The following is a 22686-nucleotide window of genomic DNA, read 5'->3' as shown; positions in this document are numbered from 1 at the left end:
AAATACTATAAAATAAACTTTGAAAGTGAGATTTTTCTAAAGAGAACCAGTCTCAACAAAGCTTCTTTAGGAATCTGAATATTTCATCTTAAAAGTCTTACTTATGAAATATTTTATTTGCCCTTCTAATTAGATTTACTTGTTCTGACACTTCAGCTTAAAACCCAATGATTTCGATCCAGGCCCCTCTCATGGTTTGGGCGAGTAAACGCGGTCAAAATGATTTTAACACCTAAACTTCTGTATAAATTCCAGCTGTTACCTATCCCGTTACCCAGGTTTTTTTTAAAGCTTTGAGGAGCTTAATAGGGGAAGCTGTCTGGGGTGGCAAAAAAACACGTATCTCCTACACGATATTGAGCAGGGGGAAAAAAAAAAGGTGGACTGGCTTTACCAGATTTCAATAGGTACTACATGTCTGTAGTGCTTTCACGGGTCACTGAGTGGGTTAAAAAAGGGTCGGAGAAGCGGTGGGTCAATATTGAGCATTTTTTGAGTAACACTAATCTGGGGCACTCACTATGGAATCCCCCAAAATTCAGAGCACTTAGTACGGACACATCCTCATTGACGCACAACACTTTCAAATACTGGGATAGAATACACACGCAGCACAAATGGTCACACAATTCACCACTGATATATATGAAAAATAATTTATTTTTTGAACCTGGGAGGAGGGAGGTGGGAGGGAATTGGTTGAAAGATGACTCTATTCAATTAAAAAAATTTTATAAGTAAGGGGAGAATTCGCACATTCACTGAATTGAGGAGTGAGTCAGATTTATGGGTGATGGATGGATGGAGGTACCTCCAGCTCTCTCACTTTATCAATAAATTACCGAAACCACTCAGAAGCGGGGAGGAGCTTAGGCCATTCGAGCAGCTTTGTATGAAGGAGCATACAGGAGGGGTTATAGCTCTAATCTACAGGATACTGGGAGCTGAGTCGGAGCTGGAGGTGCCCCCCTACATCAGAAGATGGGAGCAGGAATTAGGGTCACAAAGTAGTAAAGTTTTGATCGATAAAATTCTGAGGCTGGTTCATTACCTAGCATTAGACACGAGGAGAATGGAAATTCACTATAAATGCCTTGCAAGATGGTATGCCACCCCAGACAGGGTAAGCAAAATGGATGGGGCTAAGGTCAATACTTGCTGGAGGGGGTGCACAAGTTTGGGAACGATGGCCCATATCTGGTGGGAGTGCCCTATCATCAAGACATTTTGGAAAAAAAAGGTTATCACTGATGAAGGAGATCTTCTACAACGCCGACATTGCTATTGCAACCTGTCAGGAAGTTGGAGAGCCACGCAGCGGCATTACTGCGCATGCGCAAAATAGTGAGGAAATCCCAGAAATGAAGACAGGAGGGCTTCAGATGCCCACAGCAATGGAATCTGCCTGCTTTCGAGATCAGTAGGTACAAAACTATTTTTGAAGAAAGTAAAATTGCAACACATATGACATGTTGCAATTGTTATCGTACATGTTTTTTTTTTTTAAGTTATTTTTATTGTAATTTCAGTGTGATTACAAAAACAATACAGATCCTATTGGGCATACCCAGGCTCGGTCACTACAACTACAAACTAAGAGAAGAAGAGAGAGAAAAAAAAACAAAAAACAACAACAATTATATATATAAAGATATATATAGTAGTAACTAAACCACTATACGGTGAACCACCTGTGCAGAGTATCCATAATGTACATGTTTGAACAAATGCAGAGCAGTTTAAAAAAAAAAAAAAAAAGTGTTTGGGGGACTGGAACTCCGCATTAATTTTGTCACACTGTGAAATATTTTGGTTATCATTGCTTCTACAACTACAATTTGTAGTCTATTGACTGTGGTGCCTGTCCTTCATTTAGGAATGCTGTTAAAATCAATGACACATAGGGGGTTATTTATGAACGGCAAATCCACTTTGCACTGAAAGTGCAGTCGCTCAAAATCTAAGGGGTAGATCTGAAACGAGTGGAAGCTCTGCTGATTTTATCATCCAATCATGTGCAAGCTAAAATGCTGTTTTTTATTTTCCTTGCATGTCCCCCTCGGATCTACAGCGACTTTACTTTCAAGTGCTTTACTATCAGTGCACTTTCAAGTGCACTTGCAGTGCAAACTGGATTTCCCTTTAGTAAATAACCCCCATACTGTCTCTGCCTGTTACTACAGAGAAAGTTAGCCAGGGGGCCCCATCAGTATTTTGCAATAGGGGCCCATAATTTGCAGCTAGGCCTAGATTCTAGTGATAGTTTGTGACGTCTGTGCGCTGAGGTAACACTGACAATGTGGTAGTTATATGTAACACTGAAATATTTTTTTTCCTCATATCCTCTCTGATAAACCAGCACATGACGCTGTCTAGTAACCGCATGTATATGACATCATTGTAATGACATTTGGGACAGCACAGGTTAACCCTGCCTTTGTTTTCATGAACCTTTTTCTTCTAGGATAGAGATAAGCTCCTTGTTCCTGACACAGGGAGGAGGAGAGTGAGGGAGTGAAGGGGCTGGTCAGTCATTTGTGCAGTTATAAATACACTATCAGCCATGCTGTACTTTGACCAAGACATCTGTATAAATAAGCTGGGAGGAGGAGAAGTGGAAGGCAGGAAGAGCTGAGGCTGTGTACCAGACATGGAGAGCACAGATAACACAGTGGAGTCTGTGGTAGGGGTCCTCTTCTCCAAAGACCGCCAGGAGTGCCCTGAGCCAGTAAAAGCGGAAGTGCAAGGTAAGCCCTATTGTTTTTTCAGTGCCGCCTGGCTCATTCACTGTACGCAAGACTGGACCGCAACATATTCTAGTCTCTATTTTTATCATTTTTCAATTATATGCTATAGTTTGCACTACCTTAAATTGCCACCAGGTTTATCTATTATGGCAGTGCAAAGTGCAGTGATAACACTTATTGCAGGTATTTACAGGACGCTAACAAGCGCTTTACATATTGTACATTTACATTAGATGCTTACTACATAAAGGCTCATTCATACCAGCAAACCATGCCGATCCCCACGCATTGCACTGTTTACTTTTCTTTCTTTTTTTTGTTCCAACTTTGTTGAAATGACACGAAACATGTAGGAAACCGAGCTTACTTGGATGGCCATCTCCATCTGGCCTACTCTACTGCATTTTGGGTCGCACACAATATGTAAGTCTGTTTTAGGTGTTAACCATTTTAGTGTTTTTTCATGTCTGTAACATTACCAATAAAATTTTGTAACTTTGTCATTTTAAATCCTCTTTTCCCTTTTGCATTATTTGACCTTAGCACCGTTATAATCCCCTGTCCCTATATTCACTAGCTATCTAATTACTTTGGGATGAGGTGCTGCATCCAATTGTACCATCTAGCCACAACCATATTTTCCAAAATTCAGCCATGTCAGCAGGACATTCATACCTCCCAACTTTTTAAGATGGGAACAAGGGACACCTATTAGCAAAAGTATGTAGGCATAGGACACACCCCCCTGCCACGCCCCACTTAAAGGAGAATTATACAAAAAAATTGTTAGTTAAACTAACAAATTCTTTTTTTTACCACTGCTATTTCTTCATATTGGCTATTGAAATTTACAAATGCAGCAATTTAGAAAATGGATGAAAGGTTTAGCACTGGGAAAGACATTTTGAAAGATAAAAAGTGCATTTTATATACAACTATATAGATCAGACCAAAATGAGGGACAAATGAGGAGGAAAGAGGGACAGTCCCTCAAAATCAGGGACAGTTGGGAGCTATGCGAATTTTGATCAGTGTGTAGTGGTCCCTGTTCACCAGAAGTCGATCGTTTGATCAACTTCTGTTGAACAGGTATGCTTGAAAACTTTTCTTGATCAACGTCTGCGGCCGCTGATCAGTGTATTCTGACAACAATGGACCCCACTGCCAGAATACAATGTCCTGAGGGGGGGAGTTGGGGAATTCCTCCATCCACCTTGTTTATGTGGATGGAGGAATCTGTTAGATTGTTTTAACTCAAAGAAAAAAAAAAACTGAGTGTATGGCTAGCTTCACATACATGCACACATACCACGGCCAATTTAGACAGGTGCCAATGTACCTACCAGCATGTGTTTGGAATGTGGGAGGAAACCGGAGTACCCGGAGCAAACCCACGCAAGCACAAGGAAAACCTATGAACCCCTTGCAGGTATTGTCCTGACAAGGTTTTGAGCCAGGGACCCTAGTGCTGCAAGGCAGAAGTGCTAGCCACTAAGCCACTTAAAAAAGCAGAAATCTTTTGTAACCAGTCAGTTCTCAGTTTACTACAGATCAGGGGGATGGAAAATATATTTAGTGGCGATAGGTTTTTGCATATTTCTCAGAGCAATGAAACTGTCCAATATAAAAGATAACCATAAGGGTTTGTGCACACCGCCACCTGCAAGCTAAAATGTGTGCATGCTGGAGTACATTGTGTTGGTGCAATGAGGAGTGGAGCAATACATTTTTAAAACGCACTGCACTATTTCATTTTTCTGTTTTTTATTTATTTATTGAAGTGACATAAAATGTGTGTTGCGGCATGCTGCAAAGGAAATGTGTTGTGTAAAAATGCTGCATGTCTACATTTTCATAGAACACACCACAACCTACCTCAATGTAGCATTACGGTTATGGTTGCCACCTTTTCTTCAAGTCAAACCCGAACACTTTTGCGGCACACAGCAATTTTTTTAATAGTATAAACTATACATATATTTTGCTACTAAATAACATTTCTAATCATATGAAGTTAATTACAAGAGTCCACAGAGTTCCCCTTTTACATCTGAACTCGCAGACTTCCCTTTCACTGTAAGGGGGGACTCTGCAGACTTTGATGTAAGGGAGAACTCTGGGGCCTCTAACATAACGGATGCTTTGGAAACCCTGATTTAAGGGAGTACACTGAGAACTCTCATGTACGGAGAGGACTGATGTAAGGGGAAACACTCTGGCCTCTGGTGTAAAGGGGAACTCTGATGTAAGGGGTGCTCTGAGAACCCTGATTTGCCTTAGTGTACTTACTCAGAGGAAAGAGAGAGAAGGGGGAGGCTTCAGTCACAGACAGATGGATGGATGGTGAGCTCACTCACCCCTTGGCAGTCCTCTCATCTAGATGGATCCGAGGCTGCTGGACTTCTAATTTCCAGCCCCCACTTTCCTTTTCTGAGGCACAACGCTGGGGATTAGAATGTGGGCAGACAAAGATGGATAGGGGAGGGGGGAAGAGGTGCAGATCGAGCTCTCTCTCCTCTCTCTGTATGTGTTTTGGGGGGGGGATGGTTCGTTAGTGCTGGCTTTGGGCAGTGTGAAAGAGTGTAACAGACACTCTCAGCTGAGACAACTGCAGCCAGCAACCTTGCTGGGAAGCCATAGTCCAGTCTAAATAATGTGTCCGGGTTTCAGACAGTCCAAAACCCGGACACATGATTCCAAACCCGAACTGTTCAGGTGAATCCTGGACAGGTGGCAACCCTAATTACGGTGCAGTCAGGGCATACAGAATACAATTGTTTTCTATGCACCCTTGTGTTGAGCCTATGTTGATCTATACAAATGCAGCATGAAATCGTTAAAACGAGTGTAATATTGCCAATTGTGGTGTGACTGTGCTGTGAATACAAACGCCAAAGATTACAACCTTATCTGATTACTTGACATTGCAAGACTTTGTTCAGCAGGGACCGGCTGAATTCCAATCCATCTATGGGCAGTCTATCTTTCGATCGACTTCAGTACAACCAGCCCTTTCTTTTTGTTTTTTTGTTTTTTCGTGTAATCACTCCTAGCGCAGTGGAAGGGATTCCCCCGTCAAAATTGATCGTGTTGATAGGGGAATTTAGTGATTCTCCCATTAACTGATTTTCTTTTCTTCAACCCCTAGCCGAAGGAAAGAAAATTGCAAAAATGATTGCTTGCTTAATACTACATTTGCATACATTATACACAGATAAGAGCATTTTATGACACCATTTAACAGAGCACTGGTGTACAACCATGTGCAACAATCAGATTTGCAGCATTTTAGTAAAATCAGACAAGTGAAAGATAATTTCTTTTGGTGGCCATTGATGGCCCAATAATTGATGCTTTTATTGGTCCTGAACTATGACATCTACAGAAAGACCACTGCTTCTACACTGAGAGCAAGAGGTCCTTCTCTGAATCCTGCTGGCAGGGAACAGGCAATTCTACTGAGGCTGTGGCTGCTTTCTAAAGAAAATGTACTGTAGCACTTTGAACACCTTTTGTTTTAATGCACCTGCACTTAGCTGATTTAAATTGAAAGTTGGGGTTTGAAAGTGGAACTAAAGGCACGCCGGCATCTTCACCCTGGGTTCTTACAGGGGCTGATCTTTAGCTGTTTTGATTGGCCAGTGGGGGGTGACTGTCACTGGCAGTGTGCCAGAATGGAAACTGAGCAGCGCAGCTTAGAGTACAGATTCCACAGAGGATTGCAAATAGGCAGGTAAGTGTACTTTATTGCAGAAGAGATATTACATGTCTCTTCTGCAAAAAAGACCCTGTCTGTTCACAATTTTTTAGATTTTAACTTTTGTTCCACTTTAAACAACTCTATCAGAGTTCAGTATTTTGAATTATTTTTGTATTTTTTTTTATTTCATTTCATTTTAATTTTATTTATTTTTTGGTGAGGCCGTAACAATTTTGTCTGCTTGCTGTTCCATATCTGTATTATTATTACACAAACAGATAAATAAATGCTCCCTCTAGTAGTGGCTATCTGTATTTTGGGCAGAATGTGTCAGATAACAATCATTGTCACAAGCACTATCATCTGACATAATGGAAATGCTTCATTCATCAAGCAGAGAAATATCCAGACATTACTAAGACCCGTAATATTTCAACACAAACAGTTCATGTGTCTTGAATGTTTTCTCTTGGATTGTTAACAACAGATCTACAAAACTTTTTACAGTGTTCTCGCATAAAGTCATTCATCATATTGAATATTATGCCTATTTTACCAGTTACATAGTTAGTCAAGTTGAAAAAAGACACAAGTCCATCTAGTTCAACCATAAAAAAATTAAAAAATAAAATAAAAAATATCATAAAATCCCATATACCCAATCCTATACCCACAGTTAATCCAGAGGAAGGCGAAAAACCCCCCAGAAAAGCATGATCCAATTTGCTACACAAGGGGAAAAATTCCTTCCTGATCCCAGAGAGGCAATCGGATTTCCCCTGGATTAACTTTACCTATAAATGTTAGTACCCAGTGATGTAAGTAGTGAACCCTGGAAAATGACCTCAATTACCTGCTCCCAAGCAAGCAAGTAAAGACCTCCTGTCTGGATTACACCATCATTGGGAGGACAACACACAGTATAATATAGAAGAAGTAGCGCACGCTGTTGCCTTTTACGCATTTACGCTTTCACCTACATTTTCTGCCGTTAAAGTCCAAGGGGGTCAATTTCCCGCTTCACTCTGGTGCACTCCATATGTATTGTTCTTCGGATGTTGGCAGTTATCTACACCTAGCCCAAAATACCACTAATTTCTTTACTGTATCTTTGCTATACACCAGGGGTTCTGGATGTACTGATAGCTTCACAAGCATAAAGGAATGGTTTGTATAACTGTTCCCCGTGTTCTAAGATGAGAACTAAAACCCTTGTTTTTGATGTTGGAAGTGATGATATTTTACGATGTTTGAGAAAGAAGACTTTTGATTTCTTTTGGCCTGCCTTACTGTAAGCCAGACCTGGGTAGTCGTGGACCCAGGGCCACATCCAGCCCTTTGGCTATCACTTACCTGGCCCTCAATACCTGCATGCCTCTCTGAGCCTCAGGGAGGAAGCCGACTGACAGATGTCTATGTGGAGAGCTGAAAGAACAGCAAGGAGAGATCCTGAGGAGCTGATGGGTACAGTGGGGAAGCTTTGTTCTAGTGGGAGAACATTGCTTAAGTTGCTTAAGAGACAACCCGATGATCTTCTGCCACTCTGCTCCCTGGCCAAGTCCCTCCTGTGTTAGTAGAAGAAAATTTTACAGCCCACACATGCAAAAAAACATTCACCTCCAGCAAGGCTAGTTTGTTTTTAAACTAGCCTTGCTGGAGGTGAATGTTAAACATTTTCAAAAATACATTATAAAAAATATGGGGATTTGGTCACACCTCCTGTGTTAGTCCCTGCATGCTGCAAACCCCAGGAGCCACGCACCAGTTCTTCACTGCAGGTCAGGATCTGCAGAAACCCTGCTGTACCGATCTCAGGTTCTCTCCTTCCAGTTATAGTGCTTTTCAGAGGGCATTTGACAGACAGCGAAGAGATGTTATATTGCCTCCTCACCACCTGATTTAACACTATAATGCTACACCGCCATGTTGCAATAATATGCATTGCACACAGTTGTGGTGCCGCCCTATTGATCTCAATGAGCGAGTTTGACAAGTGGTTCCACTCGATGAACTCTGCACCCCCAAGCAAAGTATTGTGGCTGTGGCATGTGAACAGTCCCGTCCAGCTCTTATTTTACAGTTTGGTCTGAAGCAGACCTACGTCGTACAATCTTATTTTATTATGATTTTACAAGTACAAAGAACAAAGATTGAGTTTACAGTAGGCGGAAAAAGTGTGAGGAACATTTGCGTAAGTTCAAAATACAGTGTACAGCTATTGTATACCAAAAGAGTACAGTACTAGGCTAGTGTACAGAAAGGATTTACATCGATGACTGATAGAATCAGGTAAGGTAATTTCAATTTGGATAATCATGTATTCCACAATTGCATTGGGGAACACATCTACATGTGAAATACAACAAACAAAAATAGAAAACGCGCTGGTGTAACTATTGATGATAAACACAATTGCTGGCAACAAATAGTAAGACAAACCAAATAAACATATACAGTACAAATAGACTGTATGTTGCCATGCTAACATTGTGAAAATAAATTGCTAAAAACAAACGTCCATATCAAAATGGAATCTAGCAAGGTAAATAGAGTGTATAGTCTAAATCCAATGTATATCTTGAGGAAAACATCACTGATATTGTGGTGAGATCATGCTACTCCATTAATGTAGTCACCATGTGAGCCATCGCCATTGTAAGAAATGCACTCTTACCAGACTGAAATTGTCCCACTACAGAGTCTGATTTGCCTGTTATAAATGCTTCCACTGGGAACATTCAGATCACACCCATTGGTTCCAATATGTCAGGCTGGCTTTCTCTCCAAGATTAGTAAGGACAGTGGTGATCATATGTATAATCAAATATCCACATGGAATCAAAGCAAGGAAAGCCACATAGTGTAAATCGGCTTAAAACTTTAATGTAAACATATGATACACATTCTACTCACATGATAAAAAAGGTTAAGCGCATAAAAGGTCCCAATTTCAACAAAAGGTGTTCAACAAAAGGTTGAAATTTCAGCAAAAGTTTCCAACTCTAATGCTCCGTACACACGGTCGGATTTTCCGATGGAAAAATTCCGATCGGAGCGTGTTGTCGGAAATTCCGACCGTGTGTGGGCTCCATCGGACATTTTCCATCGGATTTTCCGACACACAAAGTTGGAGAGCAGGAGATAAAATTTTCCGACAACAAAATCCGTTGTCGGAATTTCCGATCGTGTGTACACAAATCCGACGGACAAAGTGCCAGGCATGCTCAGAATAAATAAAGAGATGAAAGCTATTGGCCACTGCCCCGTTTATAGTCCCGAAGTACGTGTTTTACGTCACCGCGTTCAGAACGATCGGATTTTCTGACAACTTTGTGTGACCGTGTGTATGCAAGACAAGTTTGAGCCAACATCCGTCGGAAAAAATCCTAGGATTTTGTTGTCGGAATGTCCAAACAAAGTCCGACCGTGTGTACGGGGCATAAAGAAGCATGGCAGTGTCTTGTGTGTAGGTTCCGCCCAACGTGCGTTTCATCCCATAGGATTCTAAGATGATGTCCTATGGGATGAAATGCGCATTGGGCAGAAACTACACACGCAACTCTGCCATGCTTCTTTGGAGTTGGAACCTTTTGCTGTACAGCTTGAAATTGTGACTTTTTGTGACCTTTTTTATCATGTGAGTAGCATGTGTATCATGTGTTTACATTAAAGCTTTTAGACGATTTACACTATGTGGCTTTCCTTGCTTTGATTCCATGTGGGTATTCGATCATACATATGGTCACCATTGACATTACTAATCTTGGAGAGAAAGCCAACCTGACATATTGGAACCAATGGGTGTGATCTGAATGTTCCCAGTGGAAGCATTTATAACAGGCAAATCAGACTCTGTAGTGGGACAATTTCAGTCTAGTAAGAGTGCATTTCTTAAAATGGTGATGGCTCACATGGTGACTACATTAATGGAGTAGCATGATCTCACCACAATATCAGTGATGTTTTTCTCAAGATATACATTGGATTGCCTTTTCACTCACATGAACTCTAATGGCATCCCAGTCTTAGTCTGTAGGGTTACATTTTGAGTTGGCCCACCCTTTACAGCTTCAACTCTTCTGGGAGAGCTGTTCCTAAGGTTTAGGTGTGTGTCTATGGGAATGTTTGACCATTCTTTTAGAAGCGCATGTGTGAGGTCAGGCACTGATGTGGACAAGAAGGCCTGGCTCGCAGTCTCCGCTCTAATTCATCCCAATGGTGTTTTATCAGGTTGAGGTCAGGACTCTGTGCAGGCCAGTCAAGTTCCTTCACCCCGAACTCGCTCATCCATGTCTTTATGGACCTTGCTTTGTGCATTGGTCCAGATCATTTGGTGGAGTGGGGATTATGGTTTGGGGTGTTTTTCAGGGGTTAGGCCTGGCCCCTTGGTTCCAATGAAAGGGAATTCCTAAGGCATCAGCATAGCAAAACATTTTGGACAATTTCATGCATCCAATTTTGTGGGAACAGTTTGGTTATGGTCCCTTCCTGTTCCAACATGGCTGCACACCAGTGCACAAAGCAAGGCCCATAAAGAAATGGATGAGCGAGTTTGGGGTGGAGGAACTTGACTGACCTGCACAGAGTCCTGACCTCATACCGATAGAACAACTTTGGGATGAATTAGAGCAGAGACTTCCAACCAGGCCTTCTCATCCACATCAGTGCCTGACCTCACAAATGCGCTTCTGGAAGAATGGTCAAACGTTCCCATAGACACACTCCTAAACCTTGTAGACAGCCTTCCCAGAAGAGTTGAAGCTGTTATAGCTGCAAAGGGAGGGCCAACTCAATACTGAACCCTACAGACTAATAGGGCGTACACACGGTCGGACTTTGTTCGGACATTCCGACAACAAAATCCTAGGATTTTTTCCGACGGATGTTGGCTCAAACTTGTCTTGCATACACACGGTCACACAAAGTTGTTGGAAAATCCGATCATTCTGAACGCGGTGACGTAAAACACGTACGTCGGGACTATAAATGGGGCAGTGGCCAATAGCTTTCATCTCTTTATTTATTCTGAGCATGCGTGGCACTTTGTCCGTCGGATTTGTGTACACACGATCGGAATTTCCGACAACGGATTTTGTTGTCGGAAAATTTTATCTCCTGCTCTCCAACTTTGTGTGTCGGAAAATCCGATGGAAAATGTCCGATGGAGCCCACACACGGTCGGAATTTCCGACAACACGCTCTGATCGGACATTTTCCATCGGAAAATACCGACCGTGTGTACGGGGCATAAGACTGGGATGCCATTGAAATTCATGTGCGTGCAAAGGCAGGTGTCCCAATACTTTTGGTAATATAGTGTACATCTACGGTACATGTGTGTTGTCCACATTACACTCGCTTAACAGAGGATGAGAATCAATGAAGAGAAACAGCAAGAAGAGAAAGGAGAGTGTAGGAGAAGATGGAGGGGACCAGAAACTCAGATGAGTAACAAAACATGGACCAAGCGGCAGGTGTGAGAAAACTGTTGTTCTTTACCTATTTCCTGTGCCAACAGCTGTTCCAGTTCCCTAATGGGGGTTGAAAGAAATCTATTTCATAACCTATTTTGTACCTATTGTTCCTAGTATCAGGTGTTTGTTTTCTATATGTTTACATACTTACGTACCTTACTAGGTCCAGAAGTAATACTGAGCAGAATTAAGATTGGACCCCCATAATCCTAGTTTCTTATGTGGCCCCTAGGAAAAGGAATTGCCCACCCAGCAAACCATTATTGGAGAGAATTTCAAAATGTTGCCAGCTACGCAACAAAAGTGCATCCCTTATATTCCTGATGTGACATGCACATCTGACTTACATCTGTAGCTTCATAAATGGAGAAATTGGAGCGTATAAAATGTGGGAAATCATGGAACAAAGAGGAAGGATTCTGTCTCTAATCTCTGGAGCATGACATTATGACCTCTGATTTCACCTCATTGCACAATTTACTAATCAGGCGTCTTCTCTTTCATAGAACCCAAAAGCTACGAGGACACAGGCTACTAATTAGGAATAACAACTCTGCTGTTATTGCCTTTGATTTCTTTTTAAACAATCTTCTTTTAAGTAAGAGGAGAGACAGCATGTTATAACTGTAATATTCTTTTTGCTTTTGTATATAGATTATTGTTCTTAATTTTAAAGTATTTACCTTTTTTTAAAAGACAGTGCTTGCCAGGAACCCCCTGGTGTACATCAATATCGTCAAAGACCCCAAGATGTGAACTTTTACATTACATTACAAGTACTACCTAACTGTGTTTTTTTTTTTTTTTTAATCTTCATTATTTATTAAAGCTTTCAAATATTACAGCTGATCAACAAGACAAATTGCATCATCTGCAGATTATACATATCACTACTTTACAATACCGCTCTCTAATTTCAGATAATCTCCAGGATACCAATTTAACATTCCTAACAAAACAAACAAATGAACAAATCAAACAACGAACAGACAACACACAAAAAGGGAGACAAAAAAAAAAAAGAAAAAAAAAAAGGAACCCCCCACTCACTCCCCTCTCCTCCGCCCCTCCCCACCATCACTATCGGTCCTCCCCTAAACTATAAGGCATCCTGTCCATCCCATTTCTGCCCACGAAATATAACTTAAATCATTACTATGATATTCTGGGGGGGGGGGGGAGGCCAATGCTGGAACTGTTACCCAGGGTCCCCATAACTTAGCTAGTATAGTGATAGTAATATTAAACACATACTGTTTAATTTACATTGTCCCTTTTATTTCTGTATATGGATGATTGCACTGTAATTATTTTAATTTAAAAAAAATTTTAAAAAATCTAAGTACCCTTTTTCTAATCGATGATTGTCCCTTTTATTTCTGTATATGGATGATTGCACTGTAATTATTTTAATTTAAAAAAAAAAGAAAAAAATAATCTAAGTACCTTTTTTCTAATCAATGTACAGCTGTCACATGACCCAGATCTTTCCCAGCCTGTCTGCAGGGAAACATAAGCAGGCGGAGCTTCTAGACCTCTGCTGCTGGTCACACGTTCAAAATAAAAAAAAAAAAAAAAAACAGCCTTTGGAATACAGAGTAAAAATAAATAAATAATATCAATAAACTGTTTTAAATTGTCATATAAATATATATTTGAAATCAAATCTTTATTATTTTTTGGCAATAACATGGTGTGGGTGGATTTCTGCTAATCACAGGCTGTGTCACGCCCCCACCCCCAACCTGTGTCTTAGAATAAGAGGGAGGTAAAGCCTCTAACAATCAAGATGTAATATCCTGCCCCCATTGTGTTCAGCTGGTTAATGGGCATGGAGGAGGAGGCAGGGAGTGGGCTTTCATTTACCACTCCTGTATATGCCCACATGTGTGGCTCTATAGTCACATGGGCTGCTCAGATGTGATAGGGAGGATATGCTCTGCATCATAACTCACTGAAAACTGAGCATGTGCAGAGTTGCCACCACAGCTGCAAAATCCCTAGCTGAATTGGGGACATGAACATAAGGTGGAGATAGAGAACAGCAGGATCAACCAGGTTTTCTTGAAGAATACAGAAAACGAATCTCATAGTGACTGAATGAATATGAACAGCACAGTAATATATAGTGACATACCCTGTTTCCCCGAAAATAAGACCTAGCGTGATTGTCGGTGATGGCTGCAATATAAGCCCTACCCCCCAAATAAGCCCTAGTTAAAGTCCTTGTAGGTCTTATTTTCAGGGTAGGGCTTATTTTCGGGGAAACAGGGTATAGCTTATTTAGGGGGTAGGGCTTATATTGCACCCATTACCGACAATCACGCTAGGTCTTATTTTCGGGGAAACAGGGTAGTTAGTCTGGTTGGAAAAAAAAACATAAGTCCATCCACTTCAACCAATAAAAATCATTTATTGCTAGTTTTTTATTATCTAGGTTTAGTGACACTTTAAGGCTGGCTTCACATTAGTGCTTTGCAAATATGCATGGTACAATTTGTATTTTATTGCAACACACAATGCAACACAATTGGATGTTCTTTACCAGTGCACCTAAATGCACATGCTTAAGAGTGACATAACACACAAATGGGAACCATCCATACATCGAGTATTGTAATGCATTGGCAGCCAATTAAAAATGAATGGGCTGCCTTAACGCACATAATGTCAGAAACGATGAAATCAGACAGAGACAGAAGTACAGTTAAATCACACTTGTTTAATAATAAAAGTAAAAAGAACAAACGTAGTCAAAACATAGCCAAACTTTAGTAACCGGAACAGATAGTCAGCCAAGCCAGAAGACAGGGATCAACGTAGTGAAACAGCAAGCAGGATCTGGAGCCAGAAGGGATGTCAGCAAAGCCAGTCTTTAAACAGGAACGCAGGAGATCATGTCTGTGATGTTGACCAAGGCGAAGGCAGAGATCCACTGGGCCCCTAAACACCCCGCTATGTTAGCCTGTGTGTATATATACGCATATGCATTTACAGGCATTTCGAGGCAAGGGAGTTTAGGAGCAGAAATTTGACGGCACGAAAATTGCGCTCCAGAGAGGGGCTTTTGGGAAGAAAAACACATCTAAAAGCACGTAAAAGCATCTAAGTGCTAAGCGTATTTCATTTCAATGGCCAAAATAATTTAATATTCTGGCCAATGAAATAATCAAATGCCCATGATGTGCCTAAACACGTGAATGCATTTCCAAAAACGCCGCTTAGGTGCATTTTTCAAGCTGTTTTTTTTTACCCCAGAGTGCAAGAAGCATAATGCTTTCTAACAACTACATTATTTTCATACAAGATAGAGATGTTAGCCACGTGCCCAGCTCCTGATCTGGAGGACCACTGTGCCTCTTTTTGACATCACCGGAGACCTTAATAGTATGAGTGTATGCTAATAGTTATGTTACTATCTATGTAAATCCCACATCACATATAAAATACTCTCATCCATTTTCTGTTTCAATACATTTTTATTAAAATTGTAAGGGTACAGAAGATACTAAACTATACAACTCCACATTGGAAGGGTCAAGGCTATAAATGTAGGCAAAACCAGAAATCAGACAGTGTCAGGAACCTCAGGCCATTAAGGCTTCATTCACTTGTGCGACTTGACATGCAATTTTGGACATCAAAGTTGTATGACAAGTCGTTCCCCATGTTTTCCAATGATAACCATTCATATATATGCAAATTAAAGTTGTAGCGATTTCAAAGTAGTTCACGCACTACTTACGACTTTCATGCAACTTGAGGACCATAGACTTCAATGTTTATCCTCAAAAGTTGCATGAAAGTCGTAACTGAATGTTATACAATGCAACAGTCGTGCAACAGTTGTCCATTATCACTGGTCAAAGTCATATCCAAGTTGCACCAATTCAAGTTGCGTCAAGTTGCACCAAAGTTGCACTCTGTACGAAGTATGTGAATGGAGCCTAATAGATGGATTTTAATAAAAAAAAATATAGAGACCCATCTGGTTCAGGGGAGCTCATGAGCTCATAAATAAATAAAAAAACAAGATTATAAACATGACTAGGCAGTGCCTATGGTATTGTAAGTGAGGTGGTGGGCTTGCACCAAAGAGCTGCAAGTGCATCTTGGTAAGTCAACTCTTAGGCTGCATTCACACCTGAGCATTTTCAGCTCGTAAAACGCCAGAAAAAACACCCGAAAAAGGCCCAACAAGCAAAATCCCATTCATTTCAATGGCACCTGTTCACATCTGAGTGTTTTGTCACCTGAAGCAAAGTGCCTGAAGCTCAAAAAAGTACATGAGCTTCTTTTTAGGCAGCTTACAGGCGTTTGTCTGTTTCACATTGGTGACTATTTGACCTGTACAAAATTGCGGCAAAATCGCAGCAAAAAAGCTGCAAAATCGCGGCAAAATCCCAGTAAAAATGTGCTACTTTCTGCCTGAAAGCGAAATGCTCAGGTGTGAATGCAGCCTTATATCAAGGGAACTTTTTTTTCTCTTTTATTGTCATTTTAGTAATGCATATTAGGAAGAAAAGAGAAACAGAATGAAACAATACTGTTACGCTCACATTATCCAATTACTGTATATTGCCCTCCACTCATGAGCACTCCCACCTTATTAAAATCACTGTTTGACATGTGCAGTAGTAGTATTCAGGGCTGCTGTTAGAAACCACGGGGCTCCATACAGACAACCTGACATGGGGCCATATATAGCCAATACTTCACTTATGAATGAACACAGTGAGCGTTACCTCATACAGTGAGTGATACTGGTACTCATTATGTTTATCCAGGAAAGAAAGGGGCTGGTAAATATGACATATATACCTGACTCTTTCCCCACTCTCAATCTTGAAGGATCCTATTGTGTGCTTGTAGCAGCAGGGGGAAACATATGGTGCACAGGGAGGGTAATTGGTGTGACGGGGGGGGGGGCAATTACTGGAACCTATCCTTTGTATGGCTCTCTCTGCAGCAGCTGAAAGCCAACAGGAGGGGGAGGAGAGGAAGCCAGCTCTCAGCTGCTGCAGAGAGAGCCATAAAGGGGAATGGTTCCAGTAACTGCCCTCCTGCCGCACTGATCACCCTCTCTGCCCACATCCAATTCACCCTGCTGCCTGCCCCCCCTGCTGACCCATGCCCCCATACAGGAGGATTGGTGGTGCCCCCTTATCTACGGCCCTGATAGTATCAAAAAAGTTGCTATGTCAGAATCACAGGAGTATGAGGGGGCATGTTTTAAGGGATCCAGCTAAACATATGCACCCTGAACAGGGGGGGGGTACAGGTGAGCATTCCACAACAGCAGAGGATATATCAACATGATTCCCTAAACAAAGGGGCTGGGGGCCTTGAAGTGCAACAGCTACAGTATCTCACAAAAGTGAGTACACCCCTCACATCTTTTTCTATCTTTTCATGTGACAACACTGAAGAAATGACACTTTGCTACAATGTAAAGTAGACCTTGCGCTCCTCCACCTTCTGTTTGAGGATGCCCCACAGATGCTCAATAGGGTTTAGGTCTGGAAACATGCTTGGCCAGTCCATCACCCTTATCCTCAGCTTCTTTAGCAAGGCAGTGGTCGTCTTAGAGGTGTGTTTTGGGTCGTTATGCCCCACAGGATTGGAATACTGCCCTGTGGCCCAGTCTCTGAAGGGAGGGGATCATGCTCTTCTTCAGTATGTCACAGTACATGTTGGCATCCATGGTTCCCTCAATGAACTGTAGCTCCCCAGTGCCAGCAGCACTCATGCAGCCCCAGACCATGATACTCCCACCACCATGCTTGACTGTAGGCAAGACAAACTTGTCTTTGTACCCCACACACACTTGACACCATCTGAACCAAATAAGTTTATCTTGGTCTCATCAGACCACAGACATGGTTCCAGTAATCCATGTCCTTAGTCTGCTTGTCTTCAGCAAACTGTTTGCGGGCTTTCTTGTGCATCATCTTTAGAAGAGGCTTCCTTCTGGGATGACAGCCATGCAGACCAATTTGATGCAGTGTGCGGCGTATGGTCTGAGCACTGACAGGCTTACACCCCACCCCTTCGACCTCTGCAGCAATGCTGGCAACACTCATACGTCTATTTCCCAAAGACAACCAATGGATATGACGCTGAGCATGTGCACTCAACTCCTTTGGTCGACCACGACGAGGCCTGTTCTGAGTGGGACCTTTCCTGTTAAACCACTGTTTGGTCTTGGCCTCCATGCTGCAGCTCAGTTTCAGGGTCTTAGCAATCTTCTTATAGCCTAGGCCGTCTTTATGTAGAGCAACAATTCTATTTTTTTCAGATCCTCAGAGAGTTCTTTGTCACGCGGTGCCATGTTGAACTTCCAGTGACCAGTATGAGAGAGTAACAGCGATAACACCAAATTTAACACACCTGCTCCCCATTCACACCTGAGAGCTTGTAACACTAACGAGTCACATGACACCGGGGAGGGAAAATGGCTAATTGGGCCCAATTTGGACATTTTCACTTAGGGGTGTACTCACTTTTGTTGCCAGCAGTTTAGACATTAATGGCTGTGTTTTGATTTATTTTGAGGGGACAGCAAATTTACACTGTTATACAAGCTGTACACTCACTACTTTACATTGTAGCAAAGTGTCATTTCTTTAGTGTTGTCACATGAAAAGATAGAATAAAATATTTACAAAAATGTGTGGGGGTACTTACTTTTGTGAGATACTGTATGCATTTGACAAAGAACTATAGAATTGATAGAAATATAGTAAGATGAACAAGTTGAAGGAAGGGGGTAGAAATGCAGTATTTGATGGACAGTTGTGGTTGGGGTTTGCCAGGTTGGATCTGGCTCACGTTGCTGCTTGGTGATCAGAAGGTGCACAAGTACATTATAGGTTACATGGCAGCAAAGAATGGTACTCAGATTTTTTTTTTAAATGCGACTATGTTAAATATGTAGAATTCTAAAATGTTTTTATGAATTTAAATTAACAAGCAGAAGTACCCTCCAAACCCGAGGGTGCATGGACCATTAATTGGGAACATGTGATACACAAAACCAGTGTTTTGCTTCCCAAGCCAGAAAGACAAGTAGTTGGTATTCAGCCAGCTTGCTACATGTAGCCCAATCACTTGTTAGCTCATGTGTGTATGGAATGTAAATAGATGGATTGAAATTCGGCCGGTTCAGAAGGGACCATCTGAATAACGATCCTTGATTGGCTGTTCACACTTGACAAAAGTCGATCTAACAATCAGCTTTCGTCAAATGTTGGAAAACTGTTGTCAATCGGTGGATGTAGCCAATTAGCTACAGCTGCTGATTAGGGTATTCTGATAGTGGAGGAGTACATTGGTGCAGCTTGTGTGGATGAGGGAATACATTATTTTTTTGGGCCCGCTGACTGATCAAAAGAAGACAAGTGCTCTATGGCCAGCCTTATCCTTATACAGAAATCATTACAAATAGCTTTGTCTTTGTTCTTTAGGGTACATTCCAAACTGGCTGCAAGGAACTCTTATTCGCAATGGTCCAGGAATACACACTATTGGAGAGATGTCCTATAATCACTGGTTTGATGGGCTATCTTTACTGCATAGTTTTACATTTAAAAATGGTAAGTTTGTGTTTTTCTCCATTTATACGAGAAAGGAGTTATATTTAAACTTGAAGTTCAGGTCCATGTTTTAATCTCTGGGGAGTGGTATCCCTAAAGAACCCAGTAATTTAAAGTCAACCTGTCATGAAGGACATATGGAGACAAAAGGCTTTTTGTTGCATACATTTGCAAATACATGTGAAGCCATGTAGCCATGTCAAGGCACCTCTGTAAAGTGTGGTCTCTAACTCAAATCTAATCTGAATTACCGTCTATGGGACATATATTGCAAGGCATAAATTGAAAGTAGGTTACTACTGAGGAAGCTCTCACTGATCCGGAGCCCAACATTACTCAGTGGCAGGTCAAAAACCCCCAATTTGTGTCCACACCAAATCCAACAAACCAACAATGGCAACTGCTCAGGCCAATTTATAAACTAGAAAAAATGGCAAAAAATGCACGAGACAGTTTATTTTTTCTGTTGCTGGCTAGCTGCAAAGCATGTTAGGGATACTTTCTATTGCTCTGTATATTGCCCTGACCATGCTAGCCTTTTGCATTTTTTAGAGTATTAAATTGCTCTGAGCAGTTGCCATTGTTGTTTCATTAATGGCAAAGTAAGAGTGTCTTCTAATGGTCCATCTACCCCAGCAAAGTATACTCACCAATCCTTGCTTCCTGGCCACCTCCCCACTGCAGAAGCATTTTATTTTAATTTTTATACATTTTCTTTCTGCCATCATCACACACAGAATCAGACCTCAACCCCTACAACCCTGGCAAACAGATGACACCAGAAGTCTCAAAAAAATGTTGCCGTGCTCTTGAGCGTCTGTGGCATAACACTTATGCCGTGTACACACATAAGAAAAAAACAATTCCATAGCTCAACTCACCAACCAGTCTGCTGACCAACCAAATTAACCTGTCTAAAGCTGCAAGGCCTCGTCACGGCACCCTGTGTTGCTTGCAGTCCTAACACTACAAATTTATAAGTGTCTCCACAGTGGAAGCACATGCATGGAATGGATCGATGTGGGGTAGGTGAGCCTTGAGGCGTACACACGGTCGGACTTTCCGATGGGGAAATGTTGGATGTGAGCTTGTTGTCGGAAAGTCCGACCGTGTGTATGCTCCATCGAACATTTGCTGTAGGACTTTCCGCCAATAAATGTTTGATAGCAGGTTCTCAAATTTTCCGCCAACAAAACTTTGTTGTCGGAAAGTATGATCGTGTGTACACAAGTTCGTCACACAAAAGTTCACGCATGCTCGGAATCAAGCAGAAGGAGCCGCACTGGCTATAGAGCTTCCTTATTCTTGGCTCGTCGTACGTCTTGTACGTCACCGCGTTCCCATGTTCGTAATTGTTGGCCAACCTTTGTGTGACCTTGTGTATGCAAGACAAGTTTGAGCCAACATCCTTCAAACAAAAATCCACGGTTTTGTTGGCGGAAAGTCCGATCGTGTGTACGCAGCATAAGAGTTTACATCACTTGCTCTTGATGTGCTACTATAAACACCTACTGTTCTGGCAGATTTCAAATTAAAGCTGAACTCCAAATAAATACACAGATGAAGTACAAATAGGAAATTTCGTTAATGCAATATATTGTATTGTTGAATAATTTTTGTTCGCAGGTGAAGTATTCTACAGAAGTAAATTCCTGCGCAGTGACACCTATAATTCCAACACAGAGGCCCAGAGGATAGTGGTGTCAGAATTTGGCACCATGGCTTATCCAGACCCCTGCAAAAATATATTCGCTAAGTAAGTTACAAACTGTTCACTTCTATTCCTCTCATGTGTCTATGCTTTAAAGTGACCTCGTTAGTAGTTGGAGTAAATACTACTAAGCCTAGCCTGCAAGTAGAAGGCATATACTAACCTTTTCGGCAACCAATGTCTTGGTTGTGCCACTTGTGAGTGTGCTAATTACCTGCTCCCCCCTTTGCACTTTGGTTCCTCCCGACAGCCACTGCAACCCATAGTGATGCAAGAGTTGGCAAGAGGATCCACAGCGTGCAAGGGGTGAGCAGGTATTTGACATCCCTGGAATTATCAGTTACCTGCAGGAGATTAATGATGCATAAGAGTTTTAACCTGTGAAAAAAGTATTTACCTTCTTTTACAGACTGGGCCCGCTTTGATTTCCTCCACTTACTGACAGAGGCAAACCTGTGGCCAAAACAAAGCTATGGGCAGCAGCCGGTAACTTGCAATCTAAGTTTTAGAAGTTAGCATCTGCTGCAGAAATTCTCATCTGACAGCTGCCCTGAGCCTCCTTCATTATACCCATAGGCTTACCTAACACCTAACACATCCCTCAACACAACGCTTGGTGCCTGAGTTATTTACCAGCAGATCTAGCCATTGGGACCTATAGCATATAGGTGTACCACTACTACCATCCCCCCTCACCGGCAGCGCGGCACTACCACCCCCCCCCACTCCCCTGGGTGGCCAGCAGTCCGGCACTTACCCGATCTATGTGACGGGCTGTAGTGTCCTCCAGCACGGTCCTTGCAGGTGGCGGGGTACAGGCAGCGGCTCCGGTGCCCGCTCCTCCAGCGGCTTCCTCCGCCATGTGTCTCCTCTCTCTTCCGCCTAAGTGCTAGACATCCAATCTCACAACCTGCCTCCTGATTGGTGGGGAGGAACTTTAGTGTGAAAATAGCAAAAATGTATTCGCTATCATCACACAACTAGATGGGCTCGGAGCGCAATGCTCTGCGCTCCGAGCACACCCTTTTTTGAAGCCTATTAGAGCCTCTGGCTCTAATCAGGTGCTTCAAAAAAACACCCACCCCGCATTGGAATCCATAGTCCGGTGCCCTGATATGTAGATCAAGCAGCCGGGCGCATGGATAGGGAGGCGGCACCTCCTCTATGGACTGGCCGCCACTGTGTAGAACATAACATCTGGGGTGCCAAGGTTCGCCATCACTGGTGTAGAGTGTAATCAAAGGTGCCTTTGAATTTTTGAGGCCAACTTCTGATGCTTAAGAATATGTACAGTACTTGCTGGAGTCTTGCTGGAATTAGGTCCAATGGCAGCTGCCTCAGTTGTCTTGGCATTAACATGACTTTACAAGTTGGTGAATGTTATTAATATGTCTTTTTTAACACAAATAACTTTTTTCAGAATTAATATTGGCTTTAAAGCCAATATTAATATTTTATT

At 42.0% G+C, this 22686-nt stretch overlaps 1 protein-coding gene across 1 annotated transcript in view; it reads left to right on the top strand.

Annotated features, from left to right (window-relative positions):
* Positions 1 to 2433: 2433 nt before the first annotated feature.
* Positions 2434 to 22686, top strand: part of BCO1 (beta-carotene oxygenase 1) — a 57564-nt gene continuing 37311 nt past the window's right edge. The window contains exons 1-3 of the mRNA XM_073605503.1: positions 2434 to 2747; positions 19388 to 19516; positions 21143 to 21272. Of these exons, the coding sequence (XP_073461604.1) occupies positions 2651 to 2747; positions 19388 to 19516; positions 21143 to 21272 (356 nt within the window). The 5' untranslated portion in view covers positions 2434 to 2650. The remainder of the gene's footprint in view (positions 2748 to 19387; positions 19517 to 21142; positions 21273 to 22686) is intronic.

The sequence above is a fragment of the Aquarana catesbeiana genome, linkage group LG11 (assembly GCF_042186555.1).
Source record: "Aquarana catesbeiana isolate 2022-GZ linkage group LG11, ASM4218655v1, whole genome shotgun sequence".
NCBI lineage: Eukaryota > Metazoa > Chordata > Amphibia > Anura > Ranidae > Aquarana > Aquarana catesbeiana.
This window is presented reverse-complemented; position numbering and strand designations above follow the sequence as displayed.